The 20,253-nt window shown below is 37.0% G+C and overlaps 4 protein-coding genes across 6 annotated transcripts; 1 reads left to right on the top strand and 3 right to left on the bottom strand.

Annotated features, from left to right (window-relative positions):
• Positions 1-3,564: 3,564 nt before the first annotated feature.
• Positions 3,565-9,225, top strand: LOC130420718 (stonustoxin subunit beta-like). Of its 3 annotated transcripts, XM_056748221.1 has the most exons (4): positions 3,565-3,772; positions 7,670-7,782; positions 7,894-7,941; positions 8,661-9,225. In XM_056748221.1, the coding sequence occupies exons 2-4, from the start codon at positions 7,761-7,763 to the stop codon at positions 9,191-9,193; spliced, it is 603 nt and encodes a 200-aa protein (XP_056604199.1). In that variant the 5' UTR covers positions 3,565-3,772; positions 7,670-7,760; the 3' UTR covers positions 9,194-9,225. The 3 variants fall into 3 exon arrangements, with proteins under 3 accessions (XP_056604199.1, XP_056604198.1, XP_056604200.1); XM_056748220.1 differs by having other exon boundaries at positions 7,670-7,941; XM_056748222.1 differs by lacking the exon at positions 3,565-3,772 and having other exon boundaries at positions 3,779-7,782.
• Positions 9,226-13,608: 4,383 nt separating this feature from the next.
• On the bottom strand, positions 13,609-15,109 carry LOC130420782 (histone H2B-like). The gene has a single exon (XM_056748296.1). The coding sequence runs from the start codon at positions 14,511-14,513 to the stop codon at positions 14,139-14,141; it is 375 nt and encodes a 124-aa protein (XP_056604274.1). The 5' UTR covers positions 14,514-15,109; the 3' UTR covers positions 13,609-14,138.
• Positions 15,110-15,176: 67 nt separating this feature from the next.
• LOC130420804 (histone H4) lies at positions 15,177-15,615 on the bottom strand. Its single transcript, XM_056748317.1, has one exon. The coding sequence runs from the start codon at positions 15,491-15,493 to the stop codon at positions 15,182-15,184; it is 312 nt and encodes a 103-aa protein (XP_056604295.1). The 5' UTR covers positions 15,494-15,615; the 3' UTR covers positions 15,177-15,181.
• A 671-nt stretch (positions 15,616-16,286) lies between these two features.
• On the bottom strand, positions 16,287-16,801 carry LOC130420762 (histone H2A-like). The gene has a single exon (XM_056748276.1). It carries the CDS (start codon positions 16,671-16,673, stop codon positions 16,287-16,289), a length of 387 nt encoding a protein of 128 aa, XP_056604254.1. The 5' UTR covers positions 16,674-16,801.
• Between the last annotated feature and the right edge of the window lie 3,452 nt (positions 16,802-20,253).

Below are 20,253 nucleotides of genomic sequence, written 5' to 3'. Positions count from 1 at the left end.
TGTGAGTTTTTATTCATCTGTTGTTTATGTTCACGTGTGAGTTTTTATTCATCTGTTGTTTATGTTCACGTTTGAGTTTTTATTCATCTGTTGTTTATGTTCACGTTTGAGTTTTTATTCATCTGTTGTTTATGTTCACGTGTGAGTTTTTATTCATCTGTTGTTTATGTTCACGTGTGAGTTTTTATTCATCTGTTGTTTATGTTCACGTGTGAGTTTTTATTCATCTGTTGTTTATGTTCACGTGTGAGTTTTTATTCATCTGTTGTTTATGTTCACGTGTGAGTTTTTATTCATCTGTTGTTTATGTTCACGTGTGAGTTTTTATTCATCTGTTGTTTATGTTCACGTGTGAGTTTTTATTCATCTGTTGTTTATGTTCACGTTTGAGTTTTTATTCATCTGTTGTTTATGTTCACGTGTGAGTTTTTATTCATCTGTTGTTTATGTTCACGTGTGAGTTTTTATTCATCTGTTGTTTATGTTCACGTGTGAGTTTTTATTCATCTGTTGTTTATGTTCACGTGTGAGTTTTTATTCATCTGTTGTTTATGTTCACGTGTGAGTTTTTATTCATCTGTTGTTTATGTTCACGTGTGAGTTTTTATTCATCTGTTGTTTATGTTCACGTGTGAGTTTTATTCATCTGTTGTTTATGTTCACGTGTGAGTTTATTCATCTGTTGTTTATGTTCACGTTTGAGTTTTTATTCATCTGTTGTTTATGTTCACGTGTGAGTTTATTCATCTGTTGTTTATGTTCACGTGTGAGTTTTTATTCATCTGTTGTTTATGTTCACGTGTGAGTTTTTATTCATCTGTTGTTTATGTTCACGTGTGAGTTTATTCATCTGTTGTTTATGTTCACGTTTGAGTTTATTCATCTGTTGTTTATGTTCACGTTTGAGTTTTTATTCATCTGTTGTTTATGTTAACGTGTGAGTTTTTATTCATCTGTTGTTTATGTTCACGTGTGAGTTTTTATTCATCTGTTGTTTATGTTCACGTGTGAGTTTTTATTCATCTGTTGTTTATGTTCACGTGTGAGTTTTTATTCATCTGTTGTTTATGTTCACGTGTGAGTTTATTCATCTGTTGTTTATGTTCACGTTTGAGTTTTATTCATCTGTTGTTTATGTTAACGTGTGAGTTTATTCATCTGTTGTTTATGTTCACGTTTGAGTTTATTCATCTGTTGTTTATGTTCACGTTTGAGTTTTTATTCATCTGTTGTTTATGTTAACGTGTGAGTTTATTCATCTGTTGTTTATGTTCACGTTTGAGTTTTTATTCATCTGTTGTTTATGTTAACGTGTGAGTTTATTCATCTGTTGTTTATGTTCACGTGTGAGTTTATTCATCTGTTGTTTATGTTCACGTTTGAGTTTTTATTCATCTGTTGTTTATGTTAACGTGTGAGTTTTTATTCATCTGTTGTTTATGTTCACGTGTGAGTTTTTGTTCATCTGTTGTTTATGTTCACGTGTGAGTTTTTATTCATCTGTTGTTTATGTTCACGTGTGAGTTTTTATTCATCTGTTGTTTATGTTCACGTGTGAGTTTTTATTCATCTGTTGTTTATGTTCACGTGTGAGTTTTTATTCATCTGTTGTTTATGTTCACGTGTGAGTTTTTATTCATCTGTTGTTTATCTTCACGTGTGAGTTTTTATTCATCTGTTGTTTATGTTCACGTGTGAGTTTTTATTCATCTGTTGTTTATGTTCACGTGTGAGTTTTTATTCATCTGTTGTTTATGTTCACGTGTGAGTTTTTATTCATCTGTTGTTTATGTTCACGTGTGAGTTTTTATTCATCTGTTGTTTATGTTCACGTGTGAGTTTTTATTCATCTGTTGTTTATGTTCACGTGTGAGTTTTTATTCATCTGTTGTTTATGTTCACGTGTGAGTTTTTATTCATCTGTTGTTTATGTTCACGTGTGAGTTTTTATTCATCTGTTGTTTATGTTCACGTGTGAGTTTTTATTCATCTGTTGTTTATGTTCACGTGTGAGTTTATTCATCTGTTGTTTATGTTCACGTGTGAGTTTTTATTCATCTGTTGTTTTTGTTCACGTGTGAGTTTTTATTCATCTGTTGTTTATGTTCACGTGTGAGTTTTTATTCATCTGTTGTTTATGTTCACGTGTGAGTTTTTATTCATCTGTTGTTTATGTTCACGTGTGAGTTTTTATTCATCTGTTGTTTATGTTCACGTGTGAGTTTTTATTCATCTGTTGTTTATGTTCACGTGTGAGTTTTTATTCATCTGTTGTTTATGTTCACGTTTGAGTTTTTATTCATCTGTTGTTTATGTTCACGTTTGAGTTTTTATTCATCTGTTGTTTATGTTCACGTGTGAGTTTTTATTCATCTGTTGTTTATGTTCACGTGTGAGTTTTTATTCATCTGTTGTTTATGTTCACTTTATGTTCACGTGTGAGTTTTTATTCATCTGTTGTTTATGTTCACGTTTGAGTTTTTATTCATCTGTTGTTTATGTTCACGTTTGAGTTTTTATTCATCTGTTGTTTATGTTCACGTGTGAGTTTTTATTCATCTGTTGTTTATGTTCACTTGTGAGTTTTTATTCATCTGTTGTTTATGTTCACGTGTGAGTTTTTATTCATCTGTTGTTTATGTTCACGTTTGAGTTTTTATTCATCTGTTGTTTATGTTCACGTTTGAGTTTTTATTCATCTGTTGTTTATGTTCACTTGTGAGTTTTTATTCATCTGTTGTTTATGTTCACGTGTGAGTTTTTATTCATCTGTTGTTTATGTTCACGTGTGAGTTTTTGTTCATCTGTTGTTTATGTTCACGTGTGAGTTTTTATTCATCTGTTGTTTATGTTCACGTGTGAGTTTTTATTCATCTGTTGTTTATGTTCACGTGTGAGTTTTTATTCATCTGTTGTTTATGTTCACGTGTGAGTTTTTATTCATCTGTTGTTTATGTTCACGTTTGAGTTTTTATTCATCTGTTGTTTATGTTCACGTTTGAGTTTTTATTCATCTGTTGTTTATGTTCACGTGTGAGTTTTTATTCATCTGTTGTTTATGTTCACGTGTGAGTTTTTATTCATCTGTTGTTTATGTTCACGTGTGAGTTTTTATTCATCTGTTGTTTATGTTCACGTGTGAGTTTTTATTCATCTGTTGTTTATGTTCACGTGTGAGTTTTTATTCATCTGTTGTTTATGTTCACGTTTGAGTTTTTATTCATCTGTTGTTTATGTTCACGTGTGAGTTTATTCATCTGTTGTTTATGTTCACGTGTGAGTTTTTATTCATCTGTTGTTTATGTTCACGTTTGAGTTTTTATTCATCTGTTGTTTATCTTCACGTGTGAGTTTTTATTCATCTGTTGTTTATGTTCACGTTTGAGTTTTTATTCATCTGTTGTTTATGTTCACGTGTGAGTTTTTATTCATCTGTTGTTTATGTTCACGTGTGAGTTTATTCATCTGTTGTTTATGTTCACGTGTGAGTTTTTATTCATCTGTTGTTTATGTTCACGTGTGAGTTTTTATTCATCTGTTGTTTATGTTCACGTGTGAGTTTTTATTCATCTGTTGTTTATGTTCACGTGTGAGTTTTTATTCATCTGTTGTTTATGTTCACGTGTGAGTTTTTATTCATCTGTTGTTTATGTTCACGTGTGAGTTTTTATTCATCTGTTGTTTATGTTGTTGTTCCAGATTTGATCATTAATTCGCCAAACAATCGAATCACAAACTACGTCGTAGAAGTGAAACGAAAGTCCGTGTGACCGTAAGCTTGAATCTTAGTGTATTTCTGTTGAAATATGATTTATTTTTAATTATTTGAATTGTCATTTTCACATTATTCAGTCATTATTGTTTATTAAGTAATCGAGTTTCTGACGTTGCGTGTCGTTTTGTTATATTCGGGGACACACAACATCAGTGCAGTCCTGTCATGGTTTACTATTAGTTAATGTGAACACCGCACATACACGACATTTATGTGTGTCCATACATTATATAATGATGTGTCGCTTATATATTTAAAACAGTTTTATTTGTTTCTTTTCTAGAGAGATTTCGTGTTAGTTTTACTGTAAAATAAATAATGTAACATATAGACTGCTTCGCAAGATGTAAACACTGGTCCAAGGCACTTCCCGTTTCATTTTTTAAAGTTTTTAATTAGACATGTACAATTAATCTTAGTGTTATGGTTAAATCCATATCATATTCAACATGATGTTGAATTACATATTTATTATATATACAATGTAGTGTAGGTTTTACTTTTGGGGATTCCTGTACTATAAATTCATCATTTTATTTAGTCTAAACATCAAAAATAATTGGTGTTGGGAAACAGTTACCCTGTAAAAAAAATGTGGATAGTACTAAAGATCATGTGCTCAACTCATTGTTGATTCAGTGTTATTCAGGTAACATATATATCTTTATATGTATGCAGGGCCACTAAACAACTTTTTACAAACTAAACAAAATATATCAAAGGCCTTATAAGTTACAAAGTGCAACATTGATGTTCATTTTGTGTTCACTTTAGAGATAATCTGCTACCACAACTTTTGTACAATTGACCTATTGGTAAGTCTTGCCCCCCTTAGATACTGTTGCTAACTCGGACCGGAGTTCCTAATGTCTTTCAATGGCAGTTTTATAAAGATACCTCTTCCACCTGCCATTCGTAAATTCTTTCGTGTATGAGATCATAAAATCCACACTAGGACTGCTAGCACAAGCTGGTCATTAAATAAATGGGTGTACCCCCCTTCGTCGAGTTTAACTATATTAATAAATATTGACACCTGCTGCACCATCTAAAGCAGTGGTTCTCAACCTTTTTTGAATACTCTGAGATAGCACACATACATCTGGCTTATGTCTGTTTGATGTTAGCACTTACATCTGCAAGACATCTCCAATACATAGTTTGCTCATCTGCAATACGTCTCAAAGATGTCTGCTGTCAGACGTCATATGGACATCTAGAAGAAGCTTTAAAAAGCTTTACTGGTGTGCATTTTGAGACTAAACAAGGGCACGTATATAATTAAAAAAAATTCACTACAAGCCATTTTCAGTTTTGACAACTCTAACATTTACTTCAATCGTAAACCCTGTCTGAGAGTAGAGGTCAACCTATAGTGGATTTTGCTGATAATGATAACTAATGTGGTCAGTACCCACCTATACCGATTAATTACCGACAGATTTTTAATGGTTTATTTAAACAAAAAATACACAAGGTAAATTAGCAATGAAGTGTATCACATCAAAGAACACGTTGCTTGAACCACTAAACTATATTTTTGATTTATTTGAACTGTATGATTTAAACAAAACTTTAAGTAGGTAATTTCTAAAATGTTAATAATTTAAAACATTCTTGGCACCAGACTAGCAGAATGACGGATCCATTGTAATAGTTTACAATATATACTGTTCTGTTCACATGCGCGCACACACACACACAATACAGACAAATGCCTATCCATACTTACAATAATACCATTTAAACATTTCTGCGTGTATTTTTGTCACCATGTTATAACTTTTTAAGCTAACGTTAAAAGGCTGCTAATGTTAGCGCGCTCTCAGCCCTGTCTGCAAAAATACTGCTTTTCCCCATTGAATGCAGCATACATAGTCAATAACTTCTTAACATCATGTTTACTGCAACTGGCTCTATTGTCATTGTGAAACTTTTATACCCCTATCTGATGTACTCCGCTCCCCCAAACCAAACAGGCTGTCTGTTTAATTTCCACCTCTAGAGGTCGCTGTTTTACACTTTACTTGGAACTCTCCACCTTCATATCACAGTAGAGCTTTCCCTACTGCGTCTGGATCAAGCTCAACCGGGAGAAACTATCGGTGGGGATTATTGCCGATAGCTCAAATTATCGCTATCGGTTCCGATTAATCGGCAAAAACGATGAATCGGTTGACCTTTAGAGTTTTTGGCTTCATTCAACTTAAGGATATCACCCAGCACCCGATATAATACACAAATACTTCAAAACACCTTCCATTATTAGCAAACGGTGGATAAATCCTTGAAAATGTTCATATGAGCCCATCAAATCACAGAGATGGCGATTCGCAGGCTTAAGATCACAGACAACCTCTGCAATTAATACAAATGACTAGAGGTCCCCAGGTAATACTAATCATGTGTGAATTGTGCTCAGGGCACATCAAGAGTTCTGTAACAAAGCAATAGTGACGCATAGTACAAATATGTTTTACTCACATAAGATTGCTGCGCCAATCCTATTGGATCCAATACTGAAGGCACAGCGATGCTTTTTAATTTAGTCTCTCCACAAATTCAGTGTTGTTCACGAAGGAATCCTCGGTGAAACGAAATTAACAAATGCTTCATATTTTCCTCGCGTGAGCTGGAACGTCTTTCTGTTCCTGAAAATCATAGCACCTCAGCCATAACTTTTGTTACATACACAAGATATGAGCAAAATAAATACTGATTTGGAAAGGGCTTGAACATGGTATCAAAAACTGTTATCTGTGAACATAAACATTAAAAGATATATAAAAAAAACTATGGCTTAATTGGGCATTTGGTTGTATTAAAATACAAGTTCCGCCTGATGATGTCACGAACATACTCATTACCACCTAATGCCACCTTGCACCGTAGTGAGAGCCTGTCATTCAAAATGATGGACAATTAAAAATTATAGCGCAACCTGTGGTGTGTACGTTTGAAGATGCGTGTGCTGCAAGTGAGCAGCCTAATGCTGTCAGTTAAACAGAGTGGATGTAGCCGTGGATGATGAAAAGAACGATTGACAACTTTTTCGTGAATAATGTTAAGTTAAGGCCTGATCCGTCCGAAATTCATAAGCAATGCTCTGACACGAAGCCATCAACCTCCCAGGTTATGTCAAGCCCTGGTCCATTTATCTGGAGATCTTTTAAGTTAGGGTTAGGGTTATTAGTTAAATGCGATGCAGTCGAAAATTTGGGTGCACCTACGTTTTGTAAGAAAAGAAGTTAGGCTCACCAGTCTAACCAGCGTAAAAAGTCAGTCTAGAGCCCTGGAAGCGAGTCTATTCTTTCCAACTAGGATGACAAAATACTTAGATATCTTTAACGGTATGTTTGTTCATTGCTTGGTCGCTCTATCTGATGGGCTGGGCTAGATAAGTATTCGTTGATATTTTTCTATAGAGGTGGTGATCAACCAATCAAAGATAAATGCATTCCAGAACCTGCCGTTCGCTGGGCCTGGTGTCAATAACAGATGTAATCTCAGTAACAAGGGCGTTGTCAGTTCTAACACTTATATGATGTTCGTGTGAATACGATTCCCTCTTATATAACAAGAACTTGGGTTAAAATTGTGATTTTTATTCATGCCTCCTTTTAAACCGTTCTTCCAAATATGGTGGTGAGCTCATTTTGGTGAGTGGTCAAATGTCTCTCTGCATCATCTCAGTGAGCGGCAGAAGTAGCACATTCATGACCAAACCGCAGCCAACATAAACGATTGTTTGTTTCCTTTACTATAAAACACATCCAGCTTTTCATCTGAAAAATCACGGACAACAAAACAAGATAGTGGCCTTTAGGAAGGGAACGGGATGTTTTACAGAGTGTCTCTGTTAAGTGTTTGTGTTGTTTGTCTTTGTCTGTATAGTGTTTGCCCAACATCACTGTCATTTCTCTCCGCTCTTCTGATGATGTGCTCAAATCTGAGAGACAGACTGGAGCATTTCTAAATACAAGAGATGGAAAATACCCCTGATAGACGTGAAGTTTTTATTCATCATCTCTTTTCAGTGTGTTGAATTGTAGAAATACAAATGGTTTCAATGTACATTATTCTGACTAACATGTTTGTTTCTCAAATTAAATGCACAGAGATTATTTCCAGTCCTGAACCCAAGACCAGAGATCAGTTCCTTCAGTGTAAGTTACTATAACTGCATGAATACATCCATTAAATCTCTTATAGATCATAAAACAGACTAAATTCTACTGACTTTATGGACAAATGCTCGTTGTTGACTCTTTACACTAAATGTTAAATGCTCCATCATTTGTAAATTTCTTTGGATAGAAGCATCTGCTAAAAGAATAAATGTCTCTTAGCTTTCCTGTAGCCCAGTGGTTAGAGCATGGTGCTGCCAAGGTCGTGGGTTATATCCCAGGGATTGCACATACTTCAAAACAATTGTTTAGTATAATGCAATGTAAGTCACTTTGGATAAAAGTGTTGGCCAAATCCATTAATGTAAATGAATCCTGAAACTTCTAAACGGTCAATAGCAGCCTTTGTAAGAATCAATTCTAAACTAAATTTGATAAATTTTTTCAACAAAATACAACAAATATTTGTAGACTTTTCTAGTGAACCTCCTGGACATAAACATGTTTGGTGTAAGCCCACGGTTGGACTACATTGAACTTCATCCTGACCTGTGATAAAATGTACACCTCATGCACAATCTAAAACTACGACAGGGCACAGCTACGTTCTGCTTAGACGACACACGATTCTACCCCATTAAGAGTGATTTTCTTACTGCATCCAATGCTTTAAAATTTTTAAGGTAAATAATATAAGAGTAGAAAATTTGAATTTCATGAATCAGTAATGTGTTCCCTGTGTGTTTTATGTTCCACAGACTCTCTTCAGCTGACACTGGATCCAAACACACTGTATAAACACCTCCATCTGTCTGAGAGGAACCGAGTGATCCAATTCTCTCGCACAGACCAGCGGTACCCTGATCATCCAGACAGATTCGACTGTTGTCAGGTGTTGTGTAAGGAAAGTGTGTCTCAACGCTCTTACTGGGAGATCAAGTGGACTGGTGGTGTAGATATATCAGTGGCATATAAGAGCATCGGGAGGAAAGAATTGGGCCATGTGTGTCATTTTGGACGTAATGATAAATCCTGGAGATTGTACTGCTCTGAATCCAGATTCTCTTTCAGTCATAATGACAAATGGATTAATCTCCCTGTAGTGTCCAGCTCTGATAGAATCGGAGTGTATGTGGATGAGAGAGCAGGAACTTTGTCCTTCTACAGCGTCTCGGACACAAATATGACCCTCATCCTCAGCATCAACACCATATTCACTCAACCACTCTATCCTGGATTTGCAATCGTTTCAATTCATTCCAAAGTGACACTCTGTGATCTAAGAATGTAGATGATTCAGAAATTAAACAAATTATATAATTATCTTAAAGTGCTTGAAAAAACATAACAACTAAAGTGACCATTATGTTCTATTTTAAATGCAGGTTTAAATGCATCCACGGTCAAATAACGCTAGAATTTTATCCACACTTTTCTCAAAGATCTCTAAACAGTTCCCTTCAAGCAGTTCATGATTCAGTTTCTCTAAACCCCACCGTTCCACAAGTCCACTGTGCTCTGATTGGTCAGCCACCCCAGTCTGTTACACTTTGTCTTTCCGCATAGACGCACAACTACATTTCTGCTCTTGGAGGCTTATAGTTACCTACACAGAGATTATTAGTACACGGAGATACTACACTAACTATTTGTGTTATAAAAATAATGACACTTCTGTATGCGAAATAACCCACAGCTAACACAGTATAAAGCCACGTTAATGCATTAGCCGCAATTCTAACATGACTGACAACCAAATCTATCCATATCCTTTCTCATAAATCAAGAATAATATAAACAACAGACACTCTACATTAAACGACACATTTTTTTTAGACAGTATTGGGCTCAAACCTGATTATCAGAACTATTTCAGAAGAACAATAATAGCTGCTGTAAGTGTGCATAAAAAAACACATCGTCTCCGCTACAGGATGTAAACACAGATCAGAGTGTATGTGTTTCGCTGGCATTATGCAGATGTGTTTATTTTTTGAGTGTAAAGATTACACTCCAAAGACCAGAAAGCGACTTGTTCAGGGTCTTCTCCTTATTTTGGGAGACAATATCTTTATTTATCATGGACTGTTTTGATGAACAACTTTGCAGATCTTTAACATTGAAGGAGTCACACAGTGAAATACAGTGTTGAATACTAGTTGTTACTTGTATCCGTAGTTCTGAATATGTAGGACTCGGTGGGGTGTTCCATCAAAAACACTGGAAAACCAATTCCTTTCTCTTCTTTATCAAATAGCCATCAATTTGATATGCAAGATCAAGTGAATAGCAGGTGCACAAATAATCCTCAAACAGGTAGGCACGACAATTGAGGAGATCAGCAGGTACTAAAATACATGGACATAGGTTGGACAGGATGGTTTGATGTCACTACAAATCAATACAATACTATCAGAAACATACTCAACCAAACAAATCATATGGAAAATACACAAACAGTTCAAAGACAAGCATAAACATTGTTAACATAGTAATATACACCAATAAGGATAATAATCTAAACATACATTACACATCCTTCTAGGAGGATTTGAGGACGAGTAGCTTCAGCTGTGTAGCACAGAACAATGGCAGGAAGTGAGACCGATTTATAGCCATGGCGCAAAGCATTATGGGTAATGTAGACTGCAGAGTATCTAATAGGAAGCTGAATGAATTAAATGTAGAAGTGTAGGTGGAATAATGTTGACAAAAATAAAGAAGGAGGTTCAATTCACAACAACAGTCAATTTTTATCTGTAAAACTGTAAATGTACACTAAAAAAATTGTATCTGTAAAATAACAGTAAATTACGGATAGTACAGACACCAATTATCTACTATAACACTCCGATCACATAGTGCCACGAACACAAACAAGTTTGTGTCAGGCGCTGCTCACCTCAGTCACTGGTACAGATTAAAGGAGGCATGAATTAAAAAATCACAATTTTAACTCAAGCTTTTGTTATGTAAGAGGGAATCGTATTCACCGAACATCATGTCAGTGTTAGAACTGACAACGCCCTTGTTACTGAGATTCATTGGTGGAGCACCACCTCCATAGAAAAATATCAACGACTATTGCGGGATCCCGTTTCGTCGAGTGTAGATTCGTTGTTCTCTCGCGGAAGTTATTTGCGTTTCTTTTTGGCATTGTAATGCCGTCATACGACTACTTCTCTAGCCCCGCCCACTGGTTCGCGCATTACAGAACTGAAATGCCACAAGTAGCCCGGTTCCAGATACGAGCGAGGGCAATAAACAAACATGCCCTTAAAGATATCTAAATATTGAGACATCCCTGGTTGTGGAAGAATACAGACGCTGCATAACCTTCCTTTGGATTCCGATATTAGGAATGCGTGGTAAAAGTTTAATTTTAAAGACGTTCCAGCTAAAGTGGGTAAAACATGGAACATGGTGATCTTTTGTCCGGTTCGGGATCACGGGTCTCAAATGTTGACAGGTACAGTCATATATCATTAAACACCACACAACTATAGGCTAGACAAACTGTAAGCAAAGCCTTGCCATCACATCTAGGAAATTAGTCAATACATTTGAGTAAAATCATCCTGTGCAAATGCTTCACATGAAATACTGGTGTGGGGAGGTCATTTATAAATCACAGGAGGTATTCAGATAATACTCTGAATGGTGCTAATGTGTAACACAACATTATGTCTCAAACCAAATTCACCGAAGGCTCCAACTACGCAAAATGTTATCCAATCAAAGCAGTGGGCGTTTACTTCAAAGTGCCTTCAATGCCGCACACCCATAAAACCGAGCGTTTGTAGAGCGGGTCTCAAAACCTGGGTAGAAAATAGCCTATTACTTATTGATTTGGATGTTTTTGGATGTAAAACCACACAAACTCCATATGTAGACCTCATATAACAGTATAAACGATAAACAAGCACAGTTCATGAGACCTTTAAAACAACACACTCATTACTGCAGTCAGATTCAAATATCTAATCTCCTCTAAAATTTTTTTTTTGGAGTGCCATTTTGTTTCTTCAAAAACAAAGCCCACAATGCATTGCTTAAATCTGTGGCACATGATTAAGACGATGACATGTGACAATGTTAAATGTTTATATTCTGTCTGTTTTATCTTGTGTGTTTGTGTTTGGTGAGGCTGAACCAGCTGGACATGTAATGAGCAGCTGAATATGTAATGCTTTTAGATAAAACGTTATAATCTGTTTCAATACAAACACTAGTAACCGTGTCTGAAGGGCAAATTCAACATTTTAAAAACAGTTTTGAATAATTTGGTTATTTGAGAACATGAATATAAATTAAAGCTTCTTTATAAACACGGAACAGAAAAATAATCTCTGAAAATATTTGTATTGAAGTGAACTGTTCATATAAATTATAAAACAGAAAACCACAATTCAAAAACTTGTTTAATATGTGTCTCCGCAATCGCTTCTGTCTCTTAACAACACAATAAGATATTTTTATATTTTGTGTAGCCCAGGGGCGGAGCCAGCCGATTTTGCCGGGGCTTCAGCCCCGGATGTTTTGAGTGTAGCCCCGATTCCCGAACGAGAAAAAAAAAAAATCCCTTTTTTTTTTTTTTTTGAGCCTATGTAAACCCGCGAAATCATAAGTTGTCCTATTTGCGCTTTGGCTTTGCACGTACTGCATAGTGCATACAGCCTGTAAAAATAGACCTTAAAAATAATCTAGCCTAGAGTATAGGCTACATTTCTTTGCTGTCGTTTCTTCCTGTTGAATATGCAGCAGGTAGGGGAGGAGCTAGCAGCAAAGTCAAGTGTCTGAGAGAGTGTTGTTAATAACGACAGACAGCAGGCAGGAAAAATGAAGCAAACGAGACTGGGGATTTTTTGGAAAGAAGTCAGTGGGTAAGAATTCATTTTTTTTAATCCTTTAAATCTAAAGATCATCATCTGGATGTCTTCTTTCACTGTATGTCTATTTGTTTAACTAGCTATTAGGGTACTAGCATCACTTGTATGTTACTAGCATCTGATAGAAGTTAGTAGGGGTGTGTGCCAAAAAATCGATTCACAGAAGAATCTAGATTCTCATTTGCAACGATTCAGAATCGATCTGAAATGTCCAATAATCGATTTAATAAATTAATTAGGGCTGGGCAAATTAACGCGTTAACGCGGGCGATTCATTTTTTCAGCTTAACGCATTAAAAATATTTAACGCAAATAACGCAGCGTCCGTTTTTATATCCATTTTGCTTAGCGTTACATGATCATCACGCTTATTCATGTAAATACTTCCAAGCGTGACAAGACACAAGAGAACGCGCTGTATGCCAATGTCCTGTGTGTGTGTCCTTCAATGCTGGAAACACCCCTGGACTCTGTGCTGGTTTGTTTTGGCCGCCTCCAGTTTCTTTTATTTATGATGTGACGTAATTGTGATGTTGTCTTAATAAATAGAAGCAAACTTAGTAACTAAATATTTGAATTGGAGAAAAAGATAATATTTGTACCACAATTATACTGATCATATGAAATGACAAACATATCCCAAATAAACACTTAAAACTCGAAAATAGTTTGTTGTCCGCACGATTGTAGTGGTTTGATTGTTATTCTACTCATTAAATGTGTTATTAAATCAACAACATTTTCCTTAACCATTCATTTAAACAATTCAATGTTAGGTTTTTCTTATAATTTTGACGTCAACAAAATAGCTTTTACATTAGATACAGTTCATAAAAAGTGAGAATTAGATAAAGAAAAATATGTACAATCAAATTGTTTTGTTGAAAAGAAAATTGTATATTCATCGTTTTCAAACAGCCTTTGAATGAAAAATGTTAGAACAAAACATGCCAAAGTTTGGCTCCTAGAACTTTCAGTTTTAAGTTGTACAAGAGAATTGAAACGAAATTACAAACTGGGCCTTTATGTTGAGATTAAAGACAACGAGATTAGTTGCCACTTATTGACCCCCTACACAGACACATGAACATTCAATTGTTCTGCATCTATATTGTCAAGGCACGTGACGATCTATAGTCTGGATTTAAACAAACTGGTGTTCCTCATTTGAGATACAACACGAGACGGAATATTAACTTATTCGTATAATAAAATAATATAAATGTTTATCAACGAGACGTGCAAAGATTCAACACGACTCCTATAAACCCAATATTAGAAGCTCTTTAGTGACGTCATGGGTGGCTCTTAAAAGAGCCTTTGTGTGCGGCGGATGAAAGCGGCGCTTTACTTGGAGCTGGTGTACTTGGTGACGGCTTTGGTGCCCTCGGACACGGCGTGTTTGGCGAGTTCACCGGGCAGCAGCAGACGCACGGCGGTCTGGATCTCTCTCGACGTGATGGTGGAGCGCTTGTTGTAGTGCGCGAGACGAGACGACTCACCGGCGATGCGCTCGAAGATGTCGTTGACGAAAGAGTTCATGATGCCCATCGCCTTGGAAGAGATGCCGGTGTCGGGGTGGACCTGCTTGAGCACTTTGTACACGTAGATGGCGTAACTCTCCTTCCTGGACTTTCTGCGCTTCTTTCCTCCCTTAACGGCGGTCTTGGTGACGGCCTTTTTAGAGCCCTTCTTGGGCGCGGGTTTGGCTGGTTCAGGCATGATGCTTCTTCACAGATGAGTAAATGCTGAATGTTGAAGAGTCCCTTCGCTGTGGTATTTATTCACTCTCACATGCAAATGTTTAGCGTCACGGAGCCTGTTGTCTGATTGCGTGTCTTCGTCGGCCGAACCCATAAAATGTGTTTATTGGTCAGCTCATAGTTTGACGGGTCGGATAGAGAGCCAATGAAAGTGTTTCCCGCCCACAGTCTCGTGTTTGAAGGTGACCCTCCCACAAGCGATTCAGTTTCCTTTGTTTGCACTTCCCGCTCTTTATCGAATTTGAATTAAAATAAAACTTTTATTTCTGTATTAACTCTACACTAGAAAAGAATTACGTCATCGTGTCATCAAAGTCAATTAAAGATTTCGAGCAGAAAATCATTTCACCCTTTTATGCTTTATTCACCAGCTTTGGGCGTGTTTACGTTTATATAGTTGATATGATGGAGTTTCTTCTTCGAGCGAGAGAAGCGTTTAACACAACAGATTAATCTCATCAGTTAATAAAGAACGAGATCTCAGAAACAAAACCGGGATAATAAAACGTGACTTTCACAGCATTTCGTTTGATGATAGAACTTCTGAAATTAAACTCCTCGAGTGAGACAGTGTGTGGCTCTTAAAAGAGCCGTTGTGTTCAATGTTTTACTTCAGAATAAACGCGTTTAACCTCCGAAGCCGTACAGAGTGCGTCCCTGTCGCTTCAACGCGTACACGACGTCCATGGCGGTGACGGTCTTTCTCTTGGCGTGCTCGGTGTAGGTGACGGCGTCACGGATAACATTCTCCAGAAACACCTTCAACACACCGCGAGTCTCCTCGTAGATGAGACCGGAGATACGTTTCACTCCGCCGCGACGAGCAAGCCGACGGATGGCAGGCTTGGTGATGCCCTGGATGTTATCACGCAGAACTTTACGATGACGCTTCGCGCCTCCTTTTCCGAGTCCCTTTCCGCCTTTGCCTCTTCCAGACATGATGTTCGAGAGCACAGATACAAACGTTATGCTTTAACAAAGGACAGCGGATAAAATGTGTATGTACCTACAGGACCTATTTGAAACACACGCGTGCGAGGGCGGTGCTAGTGGCACGTCACTTTTTTATTTTTCTCACCGCTCCTTCAGTAAATCATTAAATATACATTTATGTATTTAGCAGATGATTTTATCCACAGTGACGTACATCACATTATTTTATACATTTGTTTCTGAGTGTTTAATCCCCTGAGATCGAACCCATGACCTCGGCGTTGTTCTATTCTAGACGAGTACAACATAATCTAATGTACAAAGAAGCGTGACTTTTAAGATTTTATGAGAAACAGAATAAAATTGAACTATAAATATTTCTCCTGACTTTATTTTATACTGCTGTCATTTTATCTGAACAGAAATTTGCAACTTTTGCAGATCAACAAACGTGACGTCACGATAAAAAGATTATCGCCTAAGATTTAAAATAACATTTCTTCACATCGCATCATAAGTGCAACATGAACACATTTACTGACACAAGCGCTCAACTTCTATATATGAGAGCCGGTTATACATGACTCGGGAGACTACAAATATTCTTCAGCGGTTTGACTGACTCGATTAGTCGTCTCAGGCCAGTAATAATCCAATACAGGTTTATGAATTGAAAGCAGTATGTATAGTTTTAGTCTGTAATTAACCTCCAGGGAGACACAGGAATCGCATCGCTCTCTTATAGGTGAAGTGGGTGGCTCTTAAAAGAGCCTTTGGTTTGAAACGAACTGTCGCCCGTTTACTTGGTCTTGGCGGGCTTATCGGTCTTCTTTGGCAACAGCACGGCCTGGATGTTGGGCAGAACGCCGCCCTGAGCGATGGTCACTCTGCCCAGAAGTTTGTTCAGCTCCTCGTCGTTGCGCACCGCCAGCTGCAGGTGACGGGGGATGATGCGAGTCTTCTTATTGTCACGAGCGGCGTTTCCGGCCAACTCGAGGATCTCAGCGGTCAGATACTCGAGCACGGCGGCCAGATACACTGGGGCGCCAGCACCCACACGGTGCGCATAGTTGCCTTTACGGAGGAGCCTGTGGACGCGACCCACGGGGAACTGAAGTCCCGCTCTAGAGGAGCGAGTCTTGGCCTTAGCTCTCGCTTTTCCGCCGGTTTTGCCTCTGCCGCTCATTTCCTTCAGCTGTGGAATTTTACTTAGTAGGTGGGAAGGAAAGACGAAGCTTCTGCTCTGCAGTTCTCAATATTTCAAACCCTCTGCCTGTTGACTATTGGTTGGAGTCAGTAATACTTTTAAACCAATCAGCCAACTTCCCTCCAAACTCCCAACAGCCCAACCCCCTCTTTCTCCTCACAGATGCTGTGTGACGCACAACAGTTTTGATATAATGAGAAAACTTTAAGTGATAGTTCATCCAAAAATAAAAAACTGTCTTCATTTACTTACCATCAGATTGTTCCAAAACTAACACTAGGCTAAACACAAAGGATGCTTTTTGGAAGAATTTCAGTATCCAAACAGATCTCATCCCCCATTTGCAAATTTAAACTGGAGGAACAACCTGTGGTTGAGTAAATGATAACAGACTACTAAATTTGGGGTGAATTATCATTTAAAGTCACATCTCTCTTTCTCATTAAGTCAATTATTTCCTGATTATCATTTAAAGTTGAATCAACTCTGTCACATGTTTACACTTCTGCAGTCTCAAGGCAGCTAAAGAGATGAAGGAGGTGAAGTTTATTGAATAGGCTTATATTATTTGTGTTCTTTAAAGATTATAATATAAAATATTTGTCCTGCAATAAAGAAATGCCACCACATTCTTTTCTTATCAACACACACTAAAGGGGAAATTCAATCAATGTCACACATCACTCCTCTCTTCATTCAGTTACATCGACTCCTGTAGTCTCTCTCATCAAACTCAAAGCTCTGCTCTCGGCCTACAAGACCACCACTGGTTCTGCAGCTCCATATCTTCACTCGCTCATACAGACTTATGTACCCACAAGATCCCTGTTCTCTGCTCATGAACCACGTCTTGTGCTGTGATCACAAAAAGGTCAAAAATCTCTCTCACTCATCTTCTGTGGATCTGTTCCACATGTGTGTTATGATCTGACCGCTGCTATAAGATCATCAGATCCTGTGTCTGTCTTTAAGAATCATCTGAAAACACATCTCATCTGTCAACACCTGATCCATCAGTTCTGACTTCTGTCTCTTTTCTATCAACAAAACATCTTATCTTTGTATACTGAGTTAAACTATGAGACCAGTTTTACTGCACTTAAGCTTTTTGTTGTCCTCTTGTTCTTTCAATTGCTTCTATTGTTTACCTCATAAAAAAGTGTCTGCTAAATGAATAAATGTAAATGTAAGCACATATTTATAAAATGTAATGTACACTACTGGTCAAACGTTTTCAAACACTTAATTCATCATTTATTTGTATTTTTTCCACATTTAGAAAAAGGCCACTGTGGACTGAAGATGTTGTGACTGAAAAAATCTAAACAATCAAATAAAAAATGTTATATATCTGCTACAAACCTGTTATATACATCTTCAATGTAGTCATTATTTGCATGAAATTTGCAGAAATTTATTTTATCATCAACTACTTGAGGTTTCTATAAGATGCTTTTTAAACAACACTTTTCATCTGAGCTTTTATTGGTTGCTCTCTTTCATTATTTAGTCAAAGTCATCCATTTCAAAAACGTTTTTATATACATATACAAATATATTAGTTGATAATGAAGACATTTAAATTAGCACATTTCCTGTCTATGTATAATTTCAGACATTTAAGCACCTTCAGATTCAGATTGTGACAGTATAGTGACTGAATAAAGCAGTTTAATTAATAAAAGATTAATCTTTAAAACAAGTCAGTTTATGTACATACAGTCATTGCCAAAAATGTTGACACCCCTGAAATTTTTCCAGAAAATCAAGTATTTCCCACATAAAGGTATTGCATTAACACATGTTTTACTATACTCATGTTTATTCCCTTAGTGTGTATTGGAACAAAGCAAAAAAAAAACGAGGGAAAAAAGCAAATTTGACAATGTCACACAAAACTCTAAAAATGGACTGGACAAAATGATTGGCACCCTTTCAAAATTGTGGATCAATAAGATTGTTTCAAGCATGTGATGCTCCTTTAAATTCACCTCGGGCAAGTAACAGGTGTTGGCAATATAAAAAATCACACCTGAAAGCAGACAAAATTGAGAGAAGTTGACTAAGTCATGTCATTGTGTGTCTGTGTGTGCCACACTAAGCATGGACAGCAGAAAGAGGAGAAGAGAACTGTCTGAGGACTTGAGAATCAAAATTGTGGAAACATATCAACAATCTCAAGGTTACAAGTCCATCTCCAGAGATCTAGATGTTCCTTTGTCCACAGTGCGTAACATTATCAAGAAGTTCGCCACCCATGGCACTGTAGCTAATCTCCCTGGACGTGGACGAAAGAGAAAAATTGATGAAAGGTTGCAACGCAGGATAGTCCGGATGGTGGATAAGCAGCCCCAAACAAGTTTCAAAGAAATTCAATCTGTCTCAAGGTGCATCAGTGTCAGCGCGAACTATCCGTCAACATTTACATGAAATGAAACGCTATGGCAGGAGACCCAGGAGGACCCCACTGCTGACACAGAGACATAAAAAAGCAAGACTACAGTTTGACAAAATGTACTTAAGTAAGCCAAGATCCTTCTGGGAAAACGTCTTGTGGACAGATCAGACCAAGATAAAGCTTTTTGGTAAAGCAAATCATTCTACTATTTAAAGAAAACGGAATGAGGCCTACAAAGAAAAGAACACAGTTCCTACAGTCAAATATGGTGGAGGTTCAAGGATGTTTTGGGGTTGTTTTGTGCATGAAATCTGAGGATTACCAAAGGATTTTGGATCGCAATGTAGGGCCCAGTGTCAGAAAGCTGGGTTTGCGTCCGAGATCGTGGGTCTTCCAGCAGGAAAATGACCCCAAACATACTTCAGAACTCTCCAGCGCTTTGTTGCCATCCATTTCTGGGTGCTTTTTGAAGTGGCCAGCAATGAGTCCAGATCTAAATCCTATTGAACACCTGTGGAGAGATCTTAAAATTGCTGTTGGGAAAAGGCGCCCTTCCAATATGAGAGACCTGAAGCAGTTTGCAAAGGAATAGTGGTCCAAAATTCCTGATGAGGGTGTAAGAAGTTTATTGATGGTTATAGGAAGCGATTGATTTCAGTTATTTGTTCCAAAGGGTGTGCAAACACATATTAAGTTAAGGGTGCCCATAATTTTGTCCAGCACAATTTTGGAGTTTTGTGTGACATTTTGTCAAATTTGCTTTTTTCCCTCCTTTTTTTGTTTTGCTCCTATACACACAATGGAAATAAACATGTGTTAATGCAATAGTTTTCTGTGAGAAATACTTGATTTTCTGGAAAAATGTCAGGGGTGTCAACAATTTTGGCCATGACTGTATGCCAAAGACATCAAGACAAGACCGATTCAGAGCTTTCTTTTACAGACAGACTCATAATTTAAAGTTAAGAGTACTTGTGTTCAATATGTCTGCCAAAAAAAAAAAAAAAGAATTTAGAGAAGATAAAACACTAAATAAAATTACAATAATAACTGTTTTAACGTTTCAATCATTCAGAACCCAAGACTGACTGCAATTAGATTACTTGTCTGTAAGAAAAAAGAAATAGATAAATACAACACAAACAGTAATTTTCCCATCTC

The sequence above is a fragment of the Triplophysa dalaica genome, chromosome 5, assembly GCF_015846415.1.
Source record: "Triplophysa dalaica isolate WHDGS20190420 chromosome 5, ASM1584641v1, whole genome shotgun sequence".
Classification (NCBI taxonomy): domain Eukaryota; kingdom Metazoa; phylum Chordata; class Actinopteri; order Cypriniformes; family Nemacheilidae; genus Triplophysa; species Triplophysa dalaica.
Note: the sequence above shows the minus strand (reverse complement) of the source record. Positions and strands in the feature narration are given on the sequence as shown.